General features: G+C 37.9%; 1 protein-coding gene across 1 annotated transcript in view; it reads right to left on the bottom strand.

Annotated features, from left to right (window-relative positions):
* ank1a (ankyrin 1, erythrocytic a) overlaps positions 1-23,196 on the bottom strand; it is a 110,964-nt gene that overhangs the window by 56,131 nt on the left and 31,637 nt on the right. Inside the window, exon 2 of the mRNA XM_053610541.1 lies at positions 15,128-15,220. Within this exon, the coding sequence (XP_053466516.1) occupies positions 15,128-15,220 (93 nt within the window). The remainder of the gene's footprint in view (positions 1-15,127; positions 15,221-23,196) is intronic.

Genomic DNA, 23,196 nt, shown 5'->3' with positions numbered 1-23,196 from the left:
CAAACCACAGGTTTCACTACAACAAACGAAATGTGTGAAGAATCCACAAGGCCCACTCTGCTCGACACCAGCGTGTACTGTATGTACAGCAAACAACACCATTCTCCAGTACAGCCTTTGTTTTTAAACCCTCGTTTCCCTTCATTTCACATCATAGGAATATTTTTATAATATAATAATAATAGCAAAACACTATAGGTATACGCGTAGTTTATGGTTTTTCGCTCCTCTTTTTAGTTTTGTGTAAGCTGCAGTTTACGTCCGGTTCTTGGCATGTCAAGACTTTTAAAGATAAGTCCTAAATTCGGTCCTGATAACAGTTTACCTTTCGCAAAAAAGTAATGGGTTTGGATTGAAAGGTCAAATGAAAGAGGAATGGCGACCGAGGTTACAGCCGGACTGCCGCATTAAAAATGATAGTCCTACTGCAAAATGAAAGAAAGAGCAGATTTCATTGAAATAATAAAAAAAGAATGCACAAAAGCTATTACTCACTCCCCAAGTGATCTTGCTTGGCATGCCTATTCACCTGCTTCCTCTCTCCAGTTTTGTCTCTTCGTTTCGCTCTTGTCCCACGGCTGTGCTGTGATGCTCTGAATATTTGGGTGCAAGGGTCTGGGTACTGGGCTGTGGGTCCACCCCAACATACACACACACACACACGCACGCACGCACGCACACACACACACACACACACACACACACGCACACGCACACACACACTCAACTAAGCAGTACTTGTGAGAGGTGGGTGGGGTTGGGGGATGCTATGGGGCCAAAGGGTTTATCTCTAGCAGAAAGCTGTGTATATCAACACATTTTCACCAAACCACTTTCTCTCTCTCTCTCTCTCTCTCTCTCTCTCTCTCTCTCTCGGACTTTTTTCCTCTCAGTGTTGTCTATTCCCTAATGTCTATAAGATCTACTCAGACCTGCTCTATGCATTCTGACAAGCGAAGGACCTACACTGAATGGCGTGGAGAAAGTGTCTGAGGGAAGAAAGAAAAAAGAGAAAGTAGTGGTGGGTGTGTGCACATTTCTAGGGCTCTGGCCGAATTCACTCTGCACTTGGAGTTACAGTGAGAAAGCTCACAGCAGGGGGGGTTTGGGGAGGCACTTCAGCAACAGCAAGCCTGGTGACAATGGAGCAGACGTGGATAGGGAGGGTGTGTGTGTGTGTGTGTGTGTGTGTGTGTGTGTGTGTAAGGGGCCCAGCCTCTTTTAATAAAAGATCCGTCACTCCTTGGTTGAAAAGGCCCCCTTGCTTTCTCTCTCCTGGCCAACGCTGGGAAAAGCACATCCCTGCCAAAGGCATGCACCCAAATAAATGTGTCTTATACAAGGAGAGATGGGGAAGAGTTGAGGATTGTGGCTCAGCAACACTAGACTGTGGGAAGAGTACAACTGCATGCATGCAGAAGAAGTAGACGTTTCTGGAGCCTCAGAAGAAGTCATTAAGGTCATGGAAGGACAACAGCTAGTCAGTAGAGAAAAGATGAAAAGTGCCATGGCGATTTCAACCGTTTCTATGGTAGAAAATACAGTGTCAACTATAGCTTTAGGGGTTTTGAGGAAATTCCAGCATGCAATATAAACGTTTCAGAGCTGGAATCACGGTTAGATTTTGCTTTCAATTTCTAACAGCTAATCTTGCATTCTTAATTACACTGATGAGACCTGAATGCAAAATACTTGACAAGTGACATCATGGCGATTTTGATAGTCTCTTTTGATTTTCATTTCCTTTTAATAAGAATTTAAAATTTAGAATTAAATTGTGGTGATTTCACGATTTTGTCCTGTTTCACTTTGTTCTGTAAAACGAAAACACTGGGCTTTCGTGGCAAACCTGTTTAATGCAGTGTCTGATCAGGGTAAGCTACTGTACTCAAGCTCCGTGACCCGAATGGACCAGTGTCTCACTTCCACACCCTTTACCCCACAATCACACCTTACCATGTTCACAACACCAGTACCTCTCCTCTCCATATTATCACTTTTGAGGGTAAATTGGCTCATGCCAGATGAGTTTTAATGCTCATGCAGCATTTTGCTGCCATGTTCTCTAGATTTTAATTACTACTCTTAAGGCCCATTACAGATTGGGTTAAATTCACTGCATATCATGGTTAACAGGCAGTACAATAGAGTGGGAAACATGAGATAAGGGTTGGGACTGATGAGGGAATTTTGTTACCCTTTTTAGAGTCATCACTCTACTGAGGGGTAGAGTTTATAGAGGGAAGAGGCTGCTGCGTGTTATTTACAGCCAACACCCATCCTCTAATTATGCATTAAAATACATGCTGCTTGCAGTGGTTGGAATTAAACTGCTCTACCCATGGAAATGTATAATGAGATCACTTTATTATGTCAATAATTTCTCCTAGATAGCTTAAGACTCCTGTTTCTTAGGCTTTTCTCCTGATAAAACCCCCCCGGTAGTCTCATAGATGTACTTTATGTCCCATAAAGTATCTCAACAAGGTTTGTGCTCAGATTTGCCAAGTTGGAGTTCATTCAAATGCACTAACAAGTTTGTTTACCCAAGTTTACAACAAGCATACTGAAGTATATTTGAAGCCGACGTACACTAGTTTATTTTCGATATGCTAGTCTAGGTACTTGGTGGGATGTACATTAGATGTTGTGTAAATTATGAGTTTACTTTTAGATGTAATAATACAGGTAGGAAAGATATTTGAGTACACTTAACACTTGATTTTACTGTCTTATAAGACAATATATATATATATAAGATAATATTTTGTTTAAGTTCTCTTGATGAACAGAAAACAGACATGAACAGAAAACAGAAAAATGTCTAAGTGCCTGACTTACCTATGATACAGTATCTATATGTGATTTATATGTGGTTTATAAGACAGAAGCTCTTTCAATCCTCACATACGTTTAAAATAATGTCCACTGAGGTCTTTATGTCATAAAAACACATCTTCATACTCGTATGCTATCAAATGCCATACTTGGCCAATCCCTTTTGCAGGCTTGAAGATGTACACAGATCAGCCATAACAATACACTGACAGTTGACGTGAATAACATTGATTATCTTTTTACAGTGGCACGTGTCAAGGGGTGGGATATATTAGACACTACGTGAACAGGCAGTTGTCAAAGTTAATGTGTTGGAAGCAGGAAAAATGGGCAAGTGTAAGGATCTGAGCTACTTTAACAAGGGCCAGATTGTGATGGCTGGACGACTGGGTCAGAGCATCTCCAACACAGCAGGTCTTGTGGGGTGTTCCCAGGATGCAGTGGTTAGAACCTATAAAAAGTGGTCCAAGGAAGAACAACCGGTGAACCAGCAACAGGGTCATGAGTGCCCAAGGCTCACTGGTGCACGTGGGGAGCAAAGGCTAGCTAATCTGGTCCGATCCCACAGAAGAGCTACTGTAGCGCAAATTGCTGAAAGATTGAATGCTGGATCTGATAGAAAGGTGTCAGAACACAGTGCATTGCAACTTGCAGTGTATGAGGCTGCGTAGCTGCAGACTGGTCAGAGTGCCCATGCTGACCTCAGTCCACTGCCCAATGCACCTACAATGGGCACGTGAGCATCAGAACTGGATAATGGGGCAATGGAAGAAGGTGAGTCACATCTTCTGATGAGTCACATTTTCTTTTACATAATGTGGACAGCCGTGTGTGTGTGTCGCTTACCTGGGGAAGAGATGGCACCAGGATGCACTAGGGGAAGAAGGCAAGCAGGCGGAGGAAGTGTGATGCTCTGGGCAATGTTCTGCTGGGAAACCTCGGGTCCTGGCATCCATGTGGTTGTTACTTTGACACGTACCACCTATATAAACATTGTTGCAGACCAAGTACACCTCTTCATGGTAACTGTATTCCTTAATGGCTGTGGCCTCTTTCAGCATGGTAATGCTCCCTGCCACACTGCAAGAACGGTTCAGGAACAGTTTGAGGAACATGACAAAGTGTTTAAGGTGTTGACTCGGCCTCCAAATTCCTCAGATCTCAATCGTGCGTCTGTGCTGGACAAGCAAGTCAGATCCATGGAGGTCCCACCTCACAACTTACAGGACTTAAAGGATCTGCTGCTAATGTCTTGGAGCCAGATACCACCGCACACCTTCAGATGTCTTGTGGAGTCCATGCCTCGACGAGTCAGAGCTGTTTTGGAGGCACAAGGAGGAGCTACACAATGTTAGGCAGGTGGTTTTAATGTTATGGCTGATTGGTGTATATACTTTTAATAATTATATAAATTCATTGGATATTTTTCTAATTGCTATTTAGTTCTGTAGTAAGTAATGGCCAATCCAGCAGCTGCTAACTCAGCCTTTGCATCAGAGCTATGCAATCTGCTATAACAGTGCTGTTAAACACTCCCTCATTCTGTCTTAACCACAAATCATTTCCAAAGCAACTTGGAAATGTTTGTAATTGAAATGATTAATTATGGGGAAACACTCAGTTTCCTGGATTCTTCATATTCTGTAGTTTAATAGTATCTTTGCTTTTACTTACTGAAGATTAGACATAATTTCACCCACTGCTGAGCCAACATGGATTCACTATAAGAACTGAGTAAACTGTATGCCCCAATGAACGGGACACTTTTGGGACAGACTTAATAATAATTTTAGTTGTACACAATTTGCCTGAGTTGTACATCAAATATATAATAATAATAATAATAATAATAATAATAATAATATAGACAGGATGATTAAAAACCACAAAAAATCAATTCAACACTGTGTAAATGTATAGATATATAGACACGTATAGAAAAAAATCTGCACTTACACAGGCTCTTACGCTTCTACTGTGTGCACTTTGCTTCTCTAGAACTCGGTTAAAGATCTTGCATGGTAGCACTACTTGCATTGTTATCTGCTTGATATACTGCTTTGCTTGGATTTCCTCATTTGTAAGTTTTGGATAAAAGCATCTGCTAAATGAATAAACGTAAATGCATAGGACAAAGCAAAAATAGAATAAAATCCGCGTTTAGAGAAAGACGAGTTTGCTAAAAAGGAAAATGATACAATGGTAATCAATATAAAGTAACTTCTAATTCCAAGCTAAATGAAAGATTCAGTCTCTTGTTTAACCTGGTAATAGAAAGTACCTGATTTTGTTGTCATGTTCATGAAACCTTGGTCACTCTCTATGGCATGTCATCAAGGCTGTGATTAGAGATTTGCTTCATCTGTTACACTAAACATTGCATATTTCTCTAGTTATAACACTGTTACACTAAAGTATTGCATATTTCTCTAGTTATAACACTGTTACACTAAAGTATTGCATATTTCTCTAGTTATAACACTGTTACACTAAAGTATTGCATATTTCTCTAGTTATAACACTGTTACACTAAAGTATTGCATATTTCTCTAGTTATAACACTGTTACACTAAAGTATTGCATATTTCTCTAGTTACAGAGCATCATTTCATTGTAAGAGGTGTGAGTTGCCTATAAGTGTTAAGTCCTAATTTATTAATATATTCAAATTACTTGCACCAAAATATCTCTGTATTGCTTGGTTTTTTTCTTTTTCTCTTGGTAATGTGAGGATGTGGAACACTCCAAAGTACTGGGTAATTAATTTGAGTACAAATATGGTAATTACCAAGACAGTTTCTGTAGATGTAATAAAATATCTGACAGAAAAAAAGGACATCATTAAATACTTCAGTACCAGAAACTGAATAAACAGTTTATAAACTGATGAACAGAAACACAGACTAAATTTGACAACATTAGCAAAAAATGTTCCCTTGCAATGAAGCATACTTAAATAGTATACTTTAAGTATGTAAATATATATATAAAAAAAATTTCCATTTCATGTACTTTCTTGAAATATACCTAAATGGTGCTTTTCTGTAGTTTTCAAAATGTATATTAAAGTAATCCATCCATTTTCTATAGCGCTTATCCTACTGGGTCAAGGGGAACCTGGAGCGTATCCCAGGGAGCATGGGGCACAAGGCGGGGTACACCCTGGACGGGCTATCACATCTATCACAGGGCACAATCACATACACACTCACACACCCATTCATACACTTTGGAAACTCCACTCAGCCTACCATGCATGTCCTTGGACTGGGAGAGGAAATCGGAGTACCCAGAGGAAATCCCCGCAGCAGAGGGAGAACATGCAAACTCCACAAACACAGGGCAGTGGCGGGAATCGAATCCCCAACACTGGAGGTGTGAGGCGAACATGCTAACCTACTGAAGCATACATAAGCTATATTTAACTGTAATTCCAATTTCAAGTGTTTTATTAAAAACATATCCTTTAAAGCAATACCTAAAAGTATGCTTTAATATAATTTAGGAAGTACACTTAAATAAATGTATTTTTGTTCCATACTTAAGAACACAAACAAAAATGCATATTTAATTGTCATTTCAGTGCAAGTGTTTTATTGCAAAATGTTCAAAGAACATTTCAATTATCTTTTGTACATCAAAGAGGTTTCAATTACTTTATATCTCAACACACTAAAGCACACTTCAACAAGAGTGTATTTTACTCTCACATCAACTTTAGGGTATTATTAAAACCAGGAAGAGAATACATTTCAAATATCGTATGTATCCTTTATTTTACATTCAAATAAATATACTTATGTGAGATTATGTTTTAACATACTTCAATATAAATGTGCATAATTGTCACATTAAGCTAAATGTTATTCTATAAAGCCAAAGGATGCTACTTCATGCTTTACTAAACTTGTTCTATACAACCCCAATTCCAAAAATTACTGGGACTAAAATGTAAATAATAAATAAAAATAGAATGGAATGATTTGAAAATCTCATAAACCCATATGTTATTCACAAAAGAACATAGAAAACATATCAAATGTTTAAACTGAGGAAAAAAATAAGGTAATTTTGAAATTGATGGCCGCAACACGTCTCAAAAAAGTTGGGATGGGGCAACAAAAGGCTGGATAAGTAAGTGTTACTAAAAAGAAACGGCTGCAGGTTAATTGGCAACGGGTCAGTAACATGATTGGGTATAAAAAGAATATCTTAGAGAGGCTTTCAGAAGTAAAGATGGGCAGAGATTCACCAATCTGCGAAAAACTGCGTCTGCAATTTAAAATTGCGAAGACTATAAATATCGCATCATCTACAGTACATAATATCATCAAAAGATTCTGAGAATCTGGAGAAATCTCTGTGCACAAGGGACAAGGGTGAAAATCAGCAGTGCATGCCTGTGATCTTCAGGCCCTCAGGCGGCACTGCATTAAAAACAGGCATGATTCTGTAATGGAAATCACTGCATGGGCTCAGAAACACCTCCAGAACTCACTGTCTGTGAACACAGTTCTCCATGCCATCTACAAATGCTGGTTAAAGCTCTGTCATGCAAAGGAGTAGCCATATGTGAACATGATCCAGAATCTGTCTTCTCTGGGCCAAAGCTCATTTAAAATGGACTGAGGCAAAGTGGAAAACTGTTCTGTGGTCAGACGAATCCAAATCGAAAATTCTTTTTGGAAACCATGGACACCGTGTCCTCTAAACTAAAGAGGACTAAAGAGGAGAGGGACCATCCGGCTTTTTATCAGCGCTCAGTTCAAAAGCCTGCATCTCTGATGGTATTGGGGTGCATTAGTGCCTATAGAATGGGCAGCTTGCATATCCAGAAAGGCGCCGAAAAGGTATATACAGGTTTTAGAGCAACATATACTTCCATCCAGATTCCATCCCATCTTTACTTCTGAGATTTCTGCCTCTCTAACATACTCTTTTTTATACCAATCATGTTACTGACCCATTGCCAATTAACCTAATTACTTGCAAAATGTTCCTCCAGCTCTTTTTAATAACACTTACTTTTCTAGCCTTTGTTGCCCCGTCCCAACTTTTTTGAGACATGTTGCGGCCATCAAATTCAAAGTTTCCTTATTTTTTCTTAAAATGGTACATTTACTCAGTTTAAACATTTGATATGTTTTCTATGTTCTATTGTGAATGACATACGGGTTTATGAGATTTGCAAATCATTGAATTCTGTTTTAATTGACATGTATTTACATTTTACACAGTGTCCCAACTTTTTGGGTTTTCTCTAAAGAGGCTTTCTCTTACCTATTCATTGACTCAGATTGACACTAACCTTTTACTTAGATAGAGGTATACTGCAACTTAGTAAATATATACCTTTATATTTACACATGTATCACAATAATGACATCTAAACACATTTAGTCTGATATACAAATAAGGAGTAAATTAAAAATTATAATAAGAAGAAATTAATTCACTCAAACGGAGTGTTTCAAATGTAGTCTGAAAATACTGCAGCATACAGTGGTGCTTGAAAGTTTGTGAACACCTTAGAATCTTCTATATATCTGCGTAAATATGACCTAAAACATCAGCAGAATTTCACACAAGTCCTAAAAGCAGATTAAGAGAACACAATTTTGGGACAAATGAGACAACAATATTATACTTGGTAATTTATTTATTGAGGAAAATGATCCAATATTACAATTCTGTGAGTGACAAAAGTATGTGAACCTTTGCTTTGAGTATCTGGTGTGACCCCCTCGTGCAGCAATAACTGCAACTAAACGTTTGCGGTAACTGTTGATGAGTCCTGCACATCGGCTTGGAGGAATTTTAGCCCGTTCCTCAGTACAGAACAGCTTCAACTCTGGGATGTTTGTGGGTTTCCTCACATGAACTGCTTGCTTCAGGTCCTTCCACAACATTTCTATTGGATTAAGGTCAGGACTTTGACTTGGCCATTCCAAAACTTAACTTTATTCTTCTTTAGCTGTTCTTTGGTAGAATGACTTGTGTGTTTAGGGTCGTTGACTTACTGCCTGACCCACTTTCTCTTGAGATTCAGTTCATGGACAGATGTCCTGACTTTTTCCCTTAGAAATCACTGGTATAATTCAGAATTCATAGTTCCATCAAGTCGTCCTGACCCAGATGCAGCAAAACAGGCCCAAACTATGATACTACCTCCACCATGTTTCACAGATGGGATAAGGTTCTTATGCTGGAATGCAGTGTTTTTGTTTTTTCCCAAACATAACACTTCTCATTTAAATCAAAAAGTTCTATTTTGTTCTCATCTATCCACAAAACATTTTCCAGTAGCTTTCTGGTTTGTCCACATGATCCAAATGCAGTGGCTTTCTTCTTGCAATTTTGCTATGCACACCATTGTTGTTCAGTGTTTTCCTGATGGTGGACTCATGAACATTAACATTAGCCAATGTGAGAGAGGCATTTAGTTGCTTAGAAGTTACCCTTTGTGACCTCGTGGACTATTACATGTCTTGCTTGTGAGGTGATCTTTGTTGGTCTCCACTCCTGAGGAGGGTAACAATGGTCTTGAATGTACACCATTTGTACACAATCTGTCTGAATGTGGATTGGTGGAGTCCAAACTCTTTAGGGATAGTTTTATAAGCTTTTCCACACAGCAAAATCACCAGTGTTGATTTAACACCCACAGTGTTGAATTCACACCCTACAGTGTTTATATAAGTCCATTGGACTCAAATAAACACTCTGGGTGTTAATTCAACACTAGGGATTTGTCTGTGCAGGCTGATCAGCATCAACAACTCTTTTTTTGAGGTCCTCAGAAATTTCTTTTATTCATGTGATGATACACTTCCCCAAACATGTGTTGTGAAGATCAGACTTTGATAGATCCCGGTTCTTTAAATAAAATAGGGCCCTCACTCACACCTGTTCGTCATCCCACTGATTGAAAACACCTGACTCTAATTTCACCTTCAAATGTACTTCAAGTTAAGCTAATCCTCAAGGTTCACATACTTTTGCCACTTCACACTTTTGCCATTCACAGATATGTAAAATTGGATAATTTTCCTCAATAAATAAATATTTTTTTGTCTCATTTGTTTAATTTGGTTCTCTTTATCTACTTTTAGGACTTGTGTGAAAATCTGCTGATGTTTTATGTCATATGTATGCAGTAATATAGAAAAGTCTAAAAGCATTCACAAACTTTCAAGCACCACTGTATATGTCAGCCTAAATGTGTTTGGATGTTATTATTGTGATGCATATGTGTAAATATCAATGTATGCATTTACTAAGTTGCAGTATAGCTCAAGAACAGAAAAGCACCCTTGGAGATTATTGTGTTTGCTTGTACAGCCAGTAATATTATTTACAATGTACTTCAAGTTAAACGCCGATTGTGTCTACAAACTACATTCTAAAATCTACTTAGATGCAACATTCATGTTCAAGGAAAGCACTCAAAGGCACAAATAAATGCATTTATTTGCAAGATATATTCAAACATCTTAGTTACAATTTAAATAGCTGTCAAAGATCGCTCCAATACAACACACTTGGTATGTGCTAAACTACATATAAAATGTTATCACTGAAAGTATGTACTTTTCATATTAGTGATACTTTTCAAAAGTACCCTTCGGTATACTTTTTTTTGTTGTTGTATTTTTTATATATGTAAAAAGGTTCATGTTTTTATCGGTTACACTGTATTGTCAAAACAAAATGTACTCACAAAATCTGTATAAATGGATTGTTTTCTAAAAGATATGATATTTTATCAAGAATGATCGCTGTCTTTATAATCACAAACAATAAGTAATAACTGAAATGAAAGCAAAAATAAATCTATTTTAAAAAGTTTTTGGCGATGCAAGAGCCTCTTATCCATAATAGTTCCGTAGTTAACAACAAGAAAAGGTGTTAGTAGGAGGTAATAAACGGGTTTCAGTAATATCCCTATAATGTATTTGTATTTAGAGTTTTATAGGCCAGATAATTGCTTGCTTCCAGTTTACTGTACCATTTTAACTTCACTTTTCTGCTTGTGGCATTATGAATGAAATTTAGTTGCTTTGTCGCTTGTTTTTTTAGACCAAATGAAACCAGTGCAGTGATTCTTATACTGCACACTTACCTGCTTAATAGTGAGACATATCACTGTGACTTTGTTATAATGTCTTGATACTTACCATCTTGTAAATCACAGTTATTACCCAGTACTTTGGAGATATTGTATATGAGGTAACATGGCTATCCTGATATTTTACCCAAACCAGATGACAGACACCAGCTTTATAAAGCTGAGGAATGTGTCAAGGAAGTTACACACTGGATGCTGAATAGCTTTATCATACTTAATTCTGACAAAACAGAAATAATTACTCTAGGGCCAGAAGCAGCTTGAAATAAGATTTCTCATGATGTAATAAGTTTAACTGTCTTTTCAGTTTCATCGGGTGTGGCAGAAAAGAAAAATAAAACCTTGGTATGATTATTATTACCAGTGTTTCATCTAAAGCTAATGTCTGTCATTCTGTACATGTACCCGTGCTGCCCAATATGATGCTGGCACCAGATCTTGGCACACTTGTCCAGCTGGGGTTCTTCTTGTTCTCCAGACCTGCCTGATTCATCCTGATGCTCTACTTCTGCTCCTTTATCTGGAACTTTATGTACTCCTTCCTGCTCCAGTGGATAATATTACAGTATATGGATAATTGCTGACTTACTCATTAGGGATTCAGATCTACAGGATATCTGTAAAGCTGGTTTGTGGGGGGGGAATACATACAAAAGATTTCAAATGAAATTCAATTAAATATCTAGAACTTAAATTTTTCTGTAACACTTTGCAATACTGTTCAATAACTCAATACTGTGGTTCGGTAGTTTGTTATGAACTGAGCAATAATTATAGTAGAGTCTTATTAGAGTCTTATGTATCTCCAGGAGAACTACTTACTGACTACAAATTAATTACTAACCACATCAGCTCCTCAAATGTGTTCTTACCTACCGATTGAAGAACAACTTACATATGCAAGGTAGCCTACATCAACACTTCAGTAACTACAATATACATGGGTTTAGAAGTTAATGATGATCTGGAACAGTATTGTGATGTACAGCACCTAATTACTCATTACATCTTTAATAGTACTTCTCCAGAAGATATATAAGACTCTAGCTGCGTCTGAATATCCCTACCACCCTACTGTACAGCAGGCTTGGGAGGTAGCAGAATACATGTAACGGCGTTATTTAACCAGGATACAAAAAAAATGCTAACTGTAATCCTTTACAGTTACTTCAAAAAACAAAGTAATCAGATTACAGGTACATTTTGTACAATTTATATATATATATATATATATATATATATATATATATATATATATATATATATATATATATATATAGGAATACTATCAGGATTACAATTTTTTTCATTTAAAACCAAAGAAGTTAATCTTTTGATATAACACAATACATAGACAGCTGCTGGATTATAGTTCTGGTTCTCTCTCGCCAGCTGTGACTCACCCGAGCAACACATGCATTTATTTTATTAAAACAAATCCAAACACTGAATGTTTGAAGCTCTAAATAAAAGTATTAGTGATCATATAGTTTTCCTCTTGACTTTATTTACATATGTGACCTTAAATTAATACAAAATAATCCGATTACATTACTTTCATATATTGTGATACTTGGATTATGTTACTAATGGCGTTTTTTATGAAGAAATTTGTAACTGTAACCTTATACATTTTTAAAGGAACCCTCCTAACCCTGCTATACAGTAGTTGGAAAGCAGTACACCAAAGGTTGTCCGAATTGTCAGAATTCATAAAACAGTAGGCGAGAAATACCCAGATGTCCTGCTGCTTCCGTGAGATTCTGTAGCAGGGAACCAATGGACACTGCGCTATCCCATAAGGCAACAGGACTGGCGTGGAAGAGCTGTCAGAATAAAAAATGGCAGAAGGCAGTGCGTCGGCTCCTTTTAAGTGTTAGGTGTTTTTTTGTTCTAATCTGGTGGGCTCTTTAAGCTTTTGCGGTTATGATGACATCGTAGCTCACATGACAATGCCAACATGGCGGATGTAGTACGTCCGGATTGTATTCATACTACACACATATACTGATCAGTATGTACTGTATCAGCGACCGAGCTGTGGGTACTGAATCGAATGCAGTACGTACTGTAACAACACGCAATTTTGGATGCAGCATCTGTAATTATTACTTAGTTCATAATAAACTACCAAATCATTACTTCATTATTAAAGTAAAGGACGGCTGTTGGCTCAGGTGGTAGAGCGGGTTGTCCACTAATCGTAGGGTTGACGTTTCGAGTCCAGGCCCACGTGACTCCACATGCCGAAGTGTCCTTGGGCAAGACACTGAACCCCAAGTTGGTCCTCGTGGCAAGTTAGCGCCTTGCATGGCAGCTCTGCTAATGTTCGTGTGTGTGTGTGTGTGTGTGTGTGTGTGAATGGGTGAATGAGAACCAGTGTAAAGAACTTTGTAGAACTGCTAAGGTTAAAAAAAGAAAGTGCTATATAAGTGCAGATCATTTACCATATTACATACTGAGTAATTAGCCATATTAATTAGCTGTGACTTGGGGGTTAATATAGTACTACTTATTCATTCCTGCTCAGTTACACGAAACAAACAGTGTACATGTAGAAAAGTGTACACAGTCTATAAATAAGGATGATTATTTGCCATAGCCCAATGCACTTAAATGACTGGATAGGAGAATCAGTGAACACCTATCCCTGACCCTTTCCACGTAGCGCTTAGAATGAGTAACACATGGAGAGGGAGCCAGCTGAGTGCATTGTGGCAGGCCATTGGTCTAAATGAAAACTTGTTTTGAGAGAGGTCATATTATAAAACGTAGCAATCTTGGATTTGTTTGTATTTTAAATATGTAAATATGTGTAAATATTCTAAATGAGTTTCCAATGAATGTGTGTTCATATGTTTAGATAGCTGGTTTTCTTTTTCTTTTTCTTTTTTCTCAAATAACTCTCAAATATTGGTGTGACACCTGACAAACTACTGCGTTTTCAGGAAATTTCCCCACTTACCACAGTTGGTGACTGACAAAGCACTACAATGTTTTACAGTTTGAGTGAAGACTAAATATCAACAACAAAAAACATGTGAAACAGACAAAACACCACACACCACACACACACACACACACACACACACACACACACACACAATATGGAATGAAAAGGTAACGAGTGAATCACTAATAAAGAACATCACACGAAACTGAACCTCACTCACCACTCAGATTCAGCTCTTTCTAGTTACAAACACAGCACGAAGGAATATGGATAGTGTATGAACAACAACACACATCAGTGCGTGCATTGGTGTTTAGAACCACAAACTATGTGTGAGCACTACGTTAAAGTGTGTTAGCACAGTGCGAAGACAGCAAATTGGAAAGATGAAGAACCCACAGGAAAAATAAAGAAATGATATAATAACATATTCTAATGATCATGAACTGTAGTTTATATCATATTATTTCTTACATTCGCATAAGCGGGAACTGCAGTAAAGTTAAGGGTAATATTTTGCCCGTGGACTCTTTCTTTTGCTGTGTGGTTATGTATATCAGGGGTGTCCAATCTTGTGTGGGCCGGTGTGGGTGCAGGTTTTCATTCCAACCAAACAGAAGCCACACCTGAGTCTACTGAAAGCCAAGATCAACTGATTAAACAGGTGGAATCAGGTGTGCTCCTGCTTGGTTGGACTGAAAACCTTCTCCCACACCGGCCCTTTCCGGATAAGATTGGACACCCCTGATGTATATATATGTATATATACATTGTTTTTAAATATGAAGAAAAACGACACACAGTCACATCAAAAATCAAAATGAAATCTCAACAAAATCAGATAACTGAATTTGTTCCACAAATATGACCAAGTAAAACATAGAAAATTACAACAACAACAAAAAAGTGTCTGACTTGAAACCACAACCACATCTAAAGTTAGTAAATCAGCCAGCCCAATAGCACACTAGCAACACAGCACTTCTAAAGAAAACTATAGCTACACACATCAACGGCACAAGAAGCAACCAATGGGCAGATGGCATTTTAAAAAATCACACACACACACACACACACAAACAAACAAAAACACTAACAATGACAAAGGCGTATCTAGAGGCAGATACGCAATGGGCATAGATATATGTACATAGAAGAAAAAAAATTAAGAAGAAGGAAAAAAAGATATACGTGTTGCAGATATTTACTGTTTCATCATAGTGCCACACTCCCTGGCCATCCGGCGGCTCAGAGTTCACACTATTGTCCTGATCGATTAGCCAGCGGTGAACAGCGTGGGCCTAAAAGGACACACGACATAAAAACAGGAGGGCCATTAAATTTTAACAGGTTACAGGGACAATAGAGAGGGAAAGAAAGGGCAGGGCCTCAATCATGATATACAGCTTACCAGCTTTCTTCCTTCACGTTCATCTTTCATACAGTATGTAGGAATTTCTACAGGTTTTCTAGTTTCTAGTTATTGTAGCCATGTGGACTGTGTGGCTTGTTCTATCTGCCTATGTTTCTATTAAAACATACTTACAATTTCTCATCAAGGGTTTGTAACAAGTGAACAGTTTCATATGAATCACGTTAGAGGCTTATAACAGGCTCTCTACCCCAACTCTTAAACATTCCTAGAGGTAACATTCACTGAGTGATCTTCTGAAAATGTGCATTAAATGTGTACGCATTTGTAGCACTGCAAGAGGATGTGAACCATCTTTTATGTTAAGTCAAGGAAGAAGAGAAAAAGTCAAGATAAGAGAAAGGACAGAGACAGGCTAGGAAATATAGCTGATATCTGTAGCAGAGAAAACAGACACGCAGAATCCCACTGTCTTTCTCCTTTTTGCTGCAGTTGGGATGAAATGTTAGTTTTAGATCATTCACAGCCGCAAGGTTTGGTCATCCCTCGGCACAACCTTTTCGAGATATCAATACCAAATCCCAGGTTATGTCCGACTCGGTGAGCTGCGCCAGACAGACGCATGATTACTACCTCGTACAAGATTTTAAAAAATGATCCCAATATAAATTGGCCCAATAAATATGACTACTAAAGCCATTCAGTTATGTTTCATTTCCCGAAAAGGCAGGTATGATTTAAATATCATGAAATTAATTTTTAAAAATGTACATGCAAATCATCCCTATAAACCTCTCTCACGCGCACAAACAGGAAACTACTATTAGTCAAACATCCACTATGTGTCTGAAAGTAATTGTGTACAGTACTTCCTTAGAAATACTGTCATGAACTAATAAAGGCTAAAAATGTCTACTCTGCTTATTTAAATTGCTAATGAAAAAGCAAAAAACAAACAAACAAACAAAACTGCATTGCCAATGCTGCCAGCACTATACTGACGGGTGAATGGCCCAACTGACTGTATAAGAATAAGGACATATGCTCTGTTTAAAGTTCACACCCACAATAATAACATTATAAAGGGATAAAGAATGTTTTGTGTGTGTGTGTGTGTGTGTGATGGTACACAGAGACACAGACCACATCTTGCTGCAGTGTTTGGGTTGATTTGTAAAGCGTGTCAGATTTTGAATGTAACTGGATTATAGAACAGCCTGGCAGACGCTTTGCGTGTGAAAGAAGTGGGGGAGACCACGCAGGTGTTTGATCCAGTAAAGAAAAGAAAGGGCTCATTTTTGGAACAGCAACGCAAAAAAAAAAAAATAATAATAACGTATGACCTACAATAGAGCTCGATACGCATGAGTGGACCCGCTACACACAAGAGCCTGAATAGGCAGAAAAATTGTGACTTTAAAAAAAAGGTGTGTTTGATGTAATTACTTTTGGTAACTAGATCATCAATCTTGTCAAGGAGTGTTTAGTGTTGCCTTTCTAATACTGAGAACCCCAACAAAAGTATTTACAGTGAAAGTGCCGCATCTTGCCCAGGGCCCATTCTCCAGGGTCCCTTGAGACGTTTGTGGCTGTGTTTGGAAATAATCAGGCAGTAATGCTGCTTAAAGCTTTCTATAGGCTATAAAGGGACACCTGAGTGTACATACAGGACGTAGACAGGATTCTCACGTTTATAAACGTGTTCATCAGTCGCTATCACAGCGAACCTATTATACATAATGATCTAAATGTTGGTTAGTCCGATTCCAGAAATCTGCCCAGCGTGTGAGTCGGTATCTGACTGAATTCAATGTGTTTATTAGTGTTCCCTCGCTGAAAAGAGATATAAGGCTCTGTTTTGCTCACACAAAATTGTATTATACCTTTTTAGCAGTAAAATATTTTTCAATTTAAAAATGCGCGTTACTTAAGCAATATCGTACAAGCAAGAGTGCTGCTGTAGTGAATATCAGTACAACATCATGACTGCACGTGTGTTATTGCTTTTATACAACTGTTCTGTGCAAGAAATTCATATCGAGTGTCTAACGTTTCAGACACAACATGGACAAATATTTTGTTTATTTTTTCCTCTGTGAAAGAAAAGAATTCCTGATAGCCCGTAGTAAGGGTAGTAACGATTTCAGTGTAATGCACTGTTGCTAGGATCGGAGTTCTCTGCAGTGAACACAAACAAGTGAAATGTACCAGATATCAACACAAATATCAGCACTCTTGAAACGCTGCTTTTCTTCAACACGCTTCTTATTTAGCTCTTTAAAAAAAAAAAAAAAAAAATTTTAATCTTATCTACCTTATATGTTTGACATGTTTATGAAGCTTACTTATGAGACTATAGAAAGAACTAATGTCAGGAACCTTTATGAGTAATATTGAAAGGTTAATTAAATACGGATTAAATATGAAATATGTAAACTTTTGCATATTTAATAAAAGTAGAACCTTAAAAATGATCTGTATTTTATATATCATCTTAGCTCAACATCACTCAAAAAAATATTTTTAAATAAATAAAACTGCCCTGGAATTCAAGTTTTACCACCTCCACTCAAAACATTTCCTTCCAGTATCTCAAACAAAGAGACAGAAAACTTTCTAAAGCCGAGTACAGAGAAGGGCGTTGTGGGAGATACTTTGCTCTTTCATTTTTTATTTAAAACAAAAAAATCTTTCCATTCTTATCTTCAGGCTGAAATAAATAGTGGTGTGTTTTTGGAGTGCCCATTAGTGTGAATTTACAGGGCTTTGAGTAGCCCCTTTTCAGTAACACAAACCTGTTTGATTAGCTGATTAGTTTGATTAGTACAGTAATTAATGAGATTTTACACGAATAGTGAAAATTGAAACTTGTAAAATTACAATAACTTACTGGCAACTCAGTCACAGTCGACTCAGTAGATTCCAAGCAAACAGCAATAATTTATAGTACAGCTAGACATGACCCATGATAGTGTAAAATTATAGTGTCCTGTATTACAATTATAGCAATATTACAGTAAAATGCTTACTGTAATTTCACTGCAGCCGTAATTCATGGAAAAAATCACAAGGAATCTTCAGCGCTTGAATTCACACCCCTTTCCAGTAAGATTCCAAAATTTCAGTATGTTTGCAATACTTTGAGTACTGGCTTTTTTTTTTTATACTAAAATGCTCTCTGTTACTACATACTTTACAGAGCATTCTATCATGGCATGACCTCATAACTTCCAGTAACTGTATCCCTCAATTCGGATCGATTGGGATAGCACTCCTAGGAAAGAGTCCTGATGGAGAATTTTTGCCAGACACTGCAAAACAATCACATCTTAGTAAGTGAAAATATCTTGTATATAGACAAATTTATTTAGTATATCCTCTTATAAGATTACCACAAATCAAATATAATTTTTATTGTTATTATTATTAAACCTATTATTTTAATTTATTGGCCTAAATTGATTAACTCAATCTTTAAAATGTAATAGACTATTGGCACATAATTTAGCTTTTTTCTCAAAAAAATAAATAAATTATAAAATATACTTAAAATGAAATGATCTGCCATTAGAACAAGACTATTTCAAGCTTGAAAACAATTGTCAAAAAATAGATTTAACAATGTTATATTGGTTTATTGTAATATTATAACAGGAAATACTAGAATATTGGATATACTAGAATACTAGAAATACTAGAATATTGGAAACTATTCAAGATAGTTTCACTTGATTACATTTTGTTTTGTTTTTTTTCAGTGCAACTGTCTCTGTACTTTGCACAGTATTTTAGCCTGTCTCAGAATATGTCGAAGTTGACAAAGCAGAATAAGATAAACGTTGCTTTTATCATATCACTTTTACTGCTATTGGCTACAGTTGTCTAACAGAAGAACAATGAATGAATGAATGAAGTCTGATGAGGATTGACGTTATAAACTCAGTGGAGGTGCATGTGAGGGATGTCTTCTACTGACCCAGGGCAGTCATTCACAGACTGTGGCTCCATTTGAATATTTGAACAGGCCCTCATTAACTAACCCACACCAGAAAATGGTCAATGTTGAACTTTGCCCTAAGATTGTATTGATACCAACAACAAAGTTTGCATCTTATCAACAATCTCATGATCTGCTCAATTAATTATGACTCCTTAGTATAAGAAAAGCAACAATGAAAATGACTTGGGCATTCCTCCATACAGAACATTCTACAGTATATTTCTTTATATCGATATGTTTCTGCATGAGGACTTCACTCGTCAATTCACACTACAGGTTGTCAGTAAGGTAAAATCCAGAGACTGAAATATTCATTAAAAAACACAGATTTCAACCATTTCTGTGCTGATGTCGATGTATATTTGAGTTATTGCTGAAGGTTCAATTTATGATCTTAACATCCTGGATGCTGCAAACAAACTCTGGGCTAAAATATCTTGGTAATTTGAAGAATTTGTCTTTACAAGAGCCCCTAGATCACCAGCTTCGCAACACTGACAAAAAAACCAGTGTTTCATCTCCAGGAATCTTGTCTCCAGTCTCCAGGAATCTTGTAAGCAGTCTCCAGTTATTGCCATACATGCCAATGGTGGTGCGCAACCTAAATGTTTAGTCTGCACAATACACAATTCCAGTGACGCTAGGTAAATATTAGTAGCTGCATTTTGTATACTGTGCAAAGTTTCCAAACAGCTTGTTATGGATGTGACATCTTTTGAAACTTAGCATCTTACCATCATGCTCACTGTGTAACAGGGCAGGGCTTATACTGTATGTCGTGTTCCGGACTTTTACAATTTTTTAACTATTCTAGATATTTTTATGGTCCAGATTGTGCTTAATGGTATTGTATACACATTACCTGACCAGCGTTGGTCAAAAACCATTTGTCTTTTTTTGTGATGCATGCTCTTCGGTTTTTCCTCTGGTGATGGATAAGAAAGGGAAATTACATATGTGTACTTATCACCCAGGAAAACAGGAAACAGGTTTTAGGATTCCTTTGGGTTTGAGCTAATTACTCACACAGCTGTTGGAGTACGATACACACATGGTCTCAAGCTATACAGTAACATACAAACAAAGCAATCCTGCAAAACTTCATTTATTCATCCACTTGCCCTGTCTCTGTTTTGGTGTAGTGCAGATTATAAATACTGAGTAGATATACTTCACTATACCTCTTCCCGTAGTTCCTCCAGCATTGAACCCATTCACCCCTCACCAAAACCAGTATTCCTAGGCACACCCACCCACAAGAAGACCACTTGGGGAGTACAATCCACCTGCGTATAGCTAGCACAGCACCTCACCTTCACTGTACGGTGACTACACGCATTTGGAGCCTAAACTATAAAAGAGCATTTGTAATGTTGGTTCCTTTTGTGTTGCACCACTTATATTTATATCACACATCTCCAGGTGTGATAAGTTTGTGGAGTCATACTTAATGTATATTTATAAACATGATATATATTTTGTATTTGTACTTATGATAATTTAACTAAAACATCATTTTACATCCCCCATTAAATTTGGAGGACACAGATCATTGTGCTGCTTAAACCAATAAGCACTTTTTGTTTGGTGGATTGTTGAAATTCCAGTTGCACAGTAACGGTAATCATTAGCAAATGAAAATGGCAGAGTTGCTCTCTGAATCTCATTTTCTCATTTCCCCTTTATTTCTTTTTCGTCACAGCCATTTGAAGCTGAAAATGAGTGGGCAAATCTTTTAATGCTGATGCGGTTGTCTTCAGAGTAGGTTAAAAGATAAGATTAAAAATAACCAAAAAGTTTTATATGGACTGCAACAAGGACTCCACTTTCTATAATTATCCCAAGAGACCTTTACAGAGCAAGTCAGCAGCAGCTGTGTCTGCAGAGGACAACAGCAATAAAATTGTGCGCTTGCATATGTCTGTACTGCAGCAAGGGGTCCTTTTTTGAACATTTGAAATGTGTTTGTGGAAAACTTACAAATCTTGCAAGAACATATTAGTTTCAGTGCACAGGATAAAACTTTCACTGCACAGTACTTGTCAAAAATAGTTTACCACCATCAATTTTATATCTGTTTACAGTTTTATTCTTTCTTGGTTACATATATGGAAACAAATCTGGAAACATCATCTCTTCTAAAATATTTCTCAAATTTTGCAAATGAGAATTAAAAGTATTTTGATTGTAGCAGCAAGCAAAATTCCAACGAAAAGGTATGCAGGTATGCAGTTATCCCTAAGAATGGTGTTGTATTCACAATAAACTTTTGAAGCTCATGTAGTGGGCACTGGAGAATCAGTAATTGAGCTTTATATGTATGTTTATTTTTATTTATTCACTTTCAGTAAGAGCTCCATCGTAGTCAGGGTCACTGTGGATCCAGATCCTGGGAACACTGGGTACAAGGTGAGAATATACACTCTCAGTGGGATGGCAATCCATCACAAGGCACCATGCACACATACATTCACACCTAGGGGCAATTTAGAGTCCACATAACAGCAAGTTTGTTGAGCGGTAGGAGGACACAGGGAGAACCTGCAAAACTCCTACTCAGAGAAAAACCAGAGCTTAGGATGGCATCACTTCCAGTTGCACCACCATACTGCCTTTATTTACGGTGTTGTATTTTTCAGTAGGTTCTCAAATCCTCTTAATTTGCTTCTAAGAACAACTAAAAAGCCCAGCTCCATATTTATAACAGACACTTTGGCAGATGACCCCATGTTACATCAGTGATGATGTGTCCAAGTTGCATAAAAAGGTGTATGATAAAACCAGTCCAAACTTTCTAGGCCAGTGACATGCAGGAATAGGTTAGATGACTATGGCAAATAGTTTGGCAACAGCTGGAGAGACAGTGAACAGCACAGAGAGATAGCAACCAGGGCAGTGAGGCTTAGCACTCCAAACTGCAGCGCCAGTGAGGGAAAACCCACAAGAAAGCTACAGAAAAACCCACTGATTAATGAGCACCCCAACTGGACAGGCATATAGGCAACCACCCAAGCTAACAGAGTAATGACTACAAGTGCACGATGTGTATGTGCATGTGCCTGAAGATCCACCAGGCCAAAATGAAATACTTGATGGGGGAGAAAGTGGCACAATCTACAGTTCCGGCACCTTGTGAGATGCAGGATGAGCCAGGTGTGGAATCACCCCACAGAGACAGTTGCCTCCAAGCATCACAAGCCCAACCTGAGAGCAGCCAATCAGAACACAGTTGAGTTAAGTGGCCTGCAGCCAACAAGGAGAGTGAGTGCAGCAGTTTGATGAGAATGTGGATGGGGTCTTTGAAACCACAGGCAGGAGTGATAGCTTCTGTAGACCAGAAGCTATCGTCTATGTGTACAATAATCATCAGCATCCCCTCTGAAAGGTTTGGCATAAAGGTGCACCAGCTCAGCAGAAATCACAGGAGGCCTAATCTTTTGCTAGGGCGCTGATGTTTCTAAGTTGGCTGTATAAGTAGGTAAGGCAAGAGTAGTGCTCTGCACGAGCAGAGCTCTGGAACACAGTGAGGATGAAGCTCATCACCCTTCTTCAGGTGGAGCGGCACAGTAAGAGGGGAAGGGAGAGGGCTTGCACAGTGAAATTCTTTTCTTCGCATACCCCAGCATGTCAGGACGCTGGGGTCAGAGCGCAGGGTCAGCCATGATACAGCGCCCCTGGAGCAGAGAGGGTTAAGGGCCTTGCTCAAGGGCCCAACAGTGGCAGCTTGGCAGCACTGGGGCTTGAACCCCTGACTTTTCGAACAGTAACCCAGAGCCTTAACCGCCAAGCCAGCATTGCCCCTATATTTAGTCACATTTGAAGATATGGGCAAAATGGGCTGATATGAAAGTTTAATTAAAAGCAAAAAGGATTTTACAGAACTCAACCAATTATGTATGACATTT

This window comes from Ictalurus furcatus, chromosome 22, assembly GCF_023375685.1.
Source record: "Ictalurus furcatus strain D&B chromosome 22, Billie_1.0, whole genome shotgun sequence".
In the NCBI taxonomy this organism is placed as follows: domain Eukaryota; kingdom Metazoa; phylum Chordata; class Actinopteri; order Siluriformes; family Ictaluridae; genus Ictalurus; species Ictalurus furcatus.
This window is presented reverse-complemented; position numbering and strand designations above follow the sequence as displayed.